Below are 4033 nucleotides of genomic sequence, written 5' to 3'. Positions count from 1 at the left end.
ATATTGGATATTTATTAAATTTTAGATTATTACCTTGAACTATTACTATAATGTCAGACGAAAGCGCTAAACTGTAGCCATTGCTAATATTGCATTTGTAATTGCCAGCATCTTCGTTGTTAGATGAATTTATTTTTAATTGACCAACAAACCTTAAATTGCTGCTATTGACTATTAGCGAAGTAGAATATCTATTTAGTAATGTGCTATTTCTTATCCATGATAATTGAATTGCAGCTGGATTACTGCTACCATGGCATTGTAAGACGATTTCTTGATTAATCGGTACAAAAACTGGACTAGGACTGCGTTCAAATGTTGGAATGGCTACATTGTTAAAAAACATTTTAATCAAAGAATTAAAACTTAGTCGCCAAATCTTGATACTTTTATTATTCTGCTAACCTTATCCTTGCTCTACGTTACTAAAATAATACCTTAATCAAATTAATTTTGTAATTCGTTTAGAGAATTATTGTAGATTCAGTAATGTTTGATTACGTAGAAGTACTAGAAGTAGTTTATAGTCTATAATCCGTTTAATTGCCTTTAGTCTAAAATTTATATTTATTCACATCTACACTGAATTGGATCAGAACATAACTTTCTACAAATTCTGTACGTCAAATAAAGTAAATTTGTTGAAATATAGAGCAAGGATAAACGGTAATTTATTTAGAATTAGCCTATTTCTAGTGACAAATACTTAGTCTATCTATGGCGTATCGGTTACATCTATTGCAATATATCGTTTTAATACATTTTCAAACCAAATTAACTTACCTATCAAATCTATAAACGTCTTATTACTCGTTGCTGATCCTAAAAAGTTATTGTATTGGCATTGATAGTTCCCGATGTCATTATTAGATACTTCTGGTATTACAAGACGACTGTACGTATAAAATTTTTCTATTATCGTTATATTTTTATAATTTTGAAGAGCTATGCCATCTTTTAACCAAGTAACAGTAGATATCGGTGAGCTTGTTCCATTACATTCTAGCATTGTCAAGTTGCCTTCATACACAAACGTATTTGTTGGATACTGAACAATTCGGGGTGAATCTAGGTATATTAACCGTATAAATTAATTTTTATGAAATGGATCAAGATTTAGCCATAAATTGGATTGGTGGCCACATAGATATTTATCTATTCCATAAAATGATTTTAGGGAAAAACTATCCACAAATTATTTAAATTTAGAATTACTTTTGTAGATATACGGTAGCAGAACGTTTGCAATTATTATTATAGATGATTATACAAGATTATATATTGTAGCCTACTAATTCTATTATTTATGATAAGTAATATCTTACTACTGTATAACTAAGATTATAGTTTCGTTATTTATATAGGTTAAAATACTATGCATGAACGATCTTACTATAAAAATTTAAATATACTTAATGAATACGATTATCGTAGACTGTGAATTCAATTGACTTACAAGAAAACATTGTAGACCTTTGTATATCGCCAAATGAACCATAACCCATAAAACTAAAAGCCCAACCGTATTGAATGGCTCCATATATTATACTACTGTCATTATGAGTTAATCTGCTTGTACCAATCGGAACATTTATAGATGCTGTAGAGTAAACATTATTTACATCATTCGTAGTGACTTGTCGCCAACTGATTCCTTGTAATACTTTTCCATTTAACATTAATCCGTCTTTATAGTTATCTTGTATCGTGATTAAGACGTAATTTGGATTGATATTGAATGTTGTAAATAACGATGGTACGGTTATTACGAGATTGTTACTATATTGTTCGATTGCTGGTACAATTGTCATAAACGGATCAGCTCTCTTAAGATCTGCCTTAGTTCCTTTAGCGTATTGTACAACTAGACATGACTTATCGCACGTAAGAAACGAATCACTGCCGCTAGCTAACTCGAATTGTATAAACTCGCCTCGGGATAACTCGTAATTTGAACTTGCTGATTGAAGGCGTACCGTAGTATTATCGTAAGCGGCGACGATACGATATATATCTCCAGCTGCTCTACCAGTAAATGTCGATAATATATAATTTTGGCCTAAGTATTTACTTGGCATATAATGTTCTTGTAAAGGTTCGCAACTTCTGTTACTTGTAGGAACGTTAGCGCAACGATTTCCGGCTAGAACTGAGATATCTTTGTTAGAATATATAATTGTTCCAGTTAGATCTTGCGCGATCTCGAAAAAGAATCCTTGATTAGGTAGTAAATTAATCGTCAGATTCCTATTTCTAGAATAAGTTTGACCTCCGTAATTAGTATTGCTTGGGAAGCTAATCTCAACTTGTGTGTTAGCATCTTTACTGATTATTAACATATGTCCAACACTAAGAGGAGTATATGTGGCAATAACATATTCTTTACCATAAAATTGGACCGGTAAAATATGAGATAAACTTGCTAGTACGTTAGATGCTTGTAAACTGGTAACAGTTATATCTTCATCTGAAGTGATATGTATTGTCTTTGAAGCTACTCCTGTTACTCTATTTTCGCTTGTTATTGTAAATTTTATGGTTGTCGAGTCGTAAGATGAAACATTGTATTGAGTAGCTGTATTGAAATAGTTATTTCTGACAGTAATGACTGCAGATTTATCTAGAGCTGTGACGATAGCAGCTACCGTTGTACCAGAATTAACAGAGTCGAAAAGTCCGAAATAGAATTCTCTTCCAATACTTCGTATTGTTTTAGTATCTAATATCGAAATAAGTAGGTGAAGAGTCGTGGTTATAATGTGCCATAAATAGTATTATAGTTATGTTTATAACCTATCACTAATGTTAATTCATTTCTATATTCGTCATAGATATATAGTAAGTAAAATAATAGTTCATGCACTTCTTAACTGCAATTATATGTGCTTGTAGAGAAGTGATCGTTCGCAAAGATTAATCGAATATTTTGTAAAGTGGGTGACTATGTACGCGCTCGCGGTCTGTTCACATACGCATTATTTCTTACGAATCAATATTTTGGATTGTTTGGTGTTACAGTAAATGTTATCTACAAAAACAACATTTTTAAAGTATTGTAATTGAATAAAACAAGTGACCTAGTTGTTTACAATGTATTTTCTTGCATTAATGAAAGTTGGACGAGAAGTAATAACCGTATTCATCAAAGATTAAGTCAGTCAATCGATTAAGTCTCCTACAGCCTATAGGTCATTAACACTCTTTTGCTACAGCGTTTCTAACTTCGTCTTTCTCAATTTCACAATTAAGTGATCAAATTATGTAAATACAGTAATTAGGTTTAGTTCATATTGTTTTTAAGACATTTGGGTGGGCTGTCATTCTGTAATTAGGTATTACACTTCTGAATACTTTGCTTTTAACTTTATGTCGGTTAATTCACTCATAAATGCAACTATTTCATAACCTGAAATTTTAGGTAAAAGTTCCATTTCTTGTATGCAATTGTAGAATTTATGCTATGTACTCATACATAATTCTGATATCAGTTAAAGAAATCTGAATTTGTTAACTGTATTTGTTAATGCTATTTCGCATAAATTTACTAAATTTAATTACAGCGACTAAGATGGAAGCGACTGATATTTTGAGATCATAATTATAATTTCTGTTAAAGAACTTATTTTTAAAACAAGTACTGTGCTTACCGTAAATCGTAACAGTGGCGACTTCGCTAGTGATTGATCCTATTATATTATCGTAACGACATTGATATAATCCTTCATCTTGTGTAGTTATATTTGATATAGTCAGACGACTATAAACGTAAAAGCTCTCAATTAACTTCAGATCATCATAACTTATCAGTGGATTGCCATCTTTCAGCCAAGTTACTTTAGCGATAGGACTACTAGTTCCATTACATTGCAGTGTAAGTGTTTTTCCATAGATAATATTAACATTTTTCGGATGTTGTATTATTCTTGGATGATCTAGGTTCAAATGATAGATGATATTAATTTCTATTTGATATTATAACTGTTGTAGAGAGGTAATAAAATTCATTCATGAAGTTATAATTGGTATACATGTA

At 31.0% G+C, this 4033-nt stretch overlaps 1 protein-coding gene across 1 annotated transcript in view; it reads right to left on the bottom strand.

Annotated features, from left to right (window-relative positions):
- Positions 1 to 715: 715 nt before the first annotated feature.
- The window catches only part of TRIADDRAFT_34144 (uncharacterized protein), a gene marked incomplete at both ends in the record, with an annotated part of 40105 nt that continues 36787 nt past the window's right edge, over positions 716 to 4033 (bottom strand). Inside the window, 2 exons of the mRNA XM_002118360.1 lie at positions 716 to 1068; positions 3648 to 3932. Coding sequence (XP_002118396.1) covers positions 716 to 1068; positions 3648 to 3932 — 638 coding nt within the window. The remainder of the gene's footprint in view (positions 1069 to 3647; positions 3933 to 4033) is intronic.

The sequence above is a fragment of the Trichoplax adhaerens genome, genomic scaffold (assembly GCF_000150275.1).
Source record: "Trichoplax adhaerens TRIADscaffold_48 genomic scaffold, whole genome shotgun sequence".
Taxonomy (NCBI): Eukaryota; Metazoa; Placozoa; class Uniplacotomia; order Trichoplacea; family Trichoplacidae; genus Trichoplax; species Trichoplax adhaerens.
The sequence above is the reverse complement of the archived record's forward strand: the minus strand, read 5'-3'. Positions and strand labels throughout refer to the sequence as shown.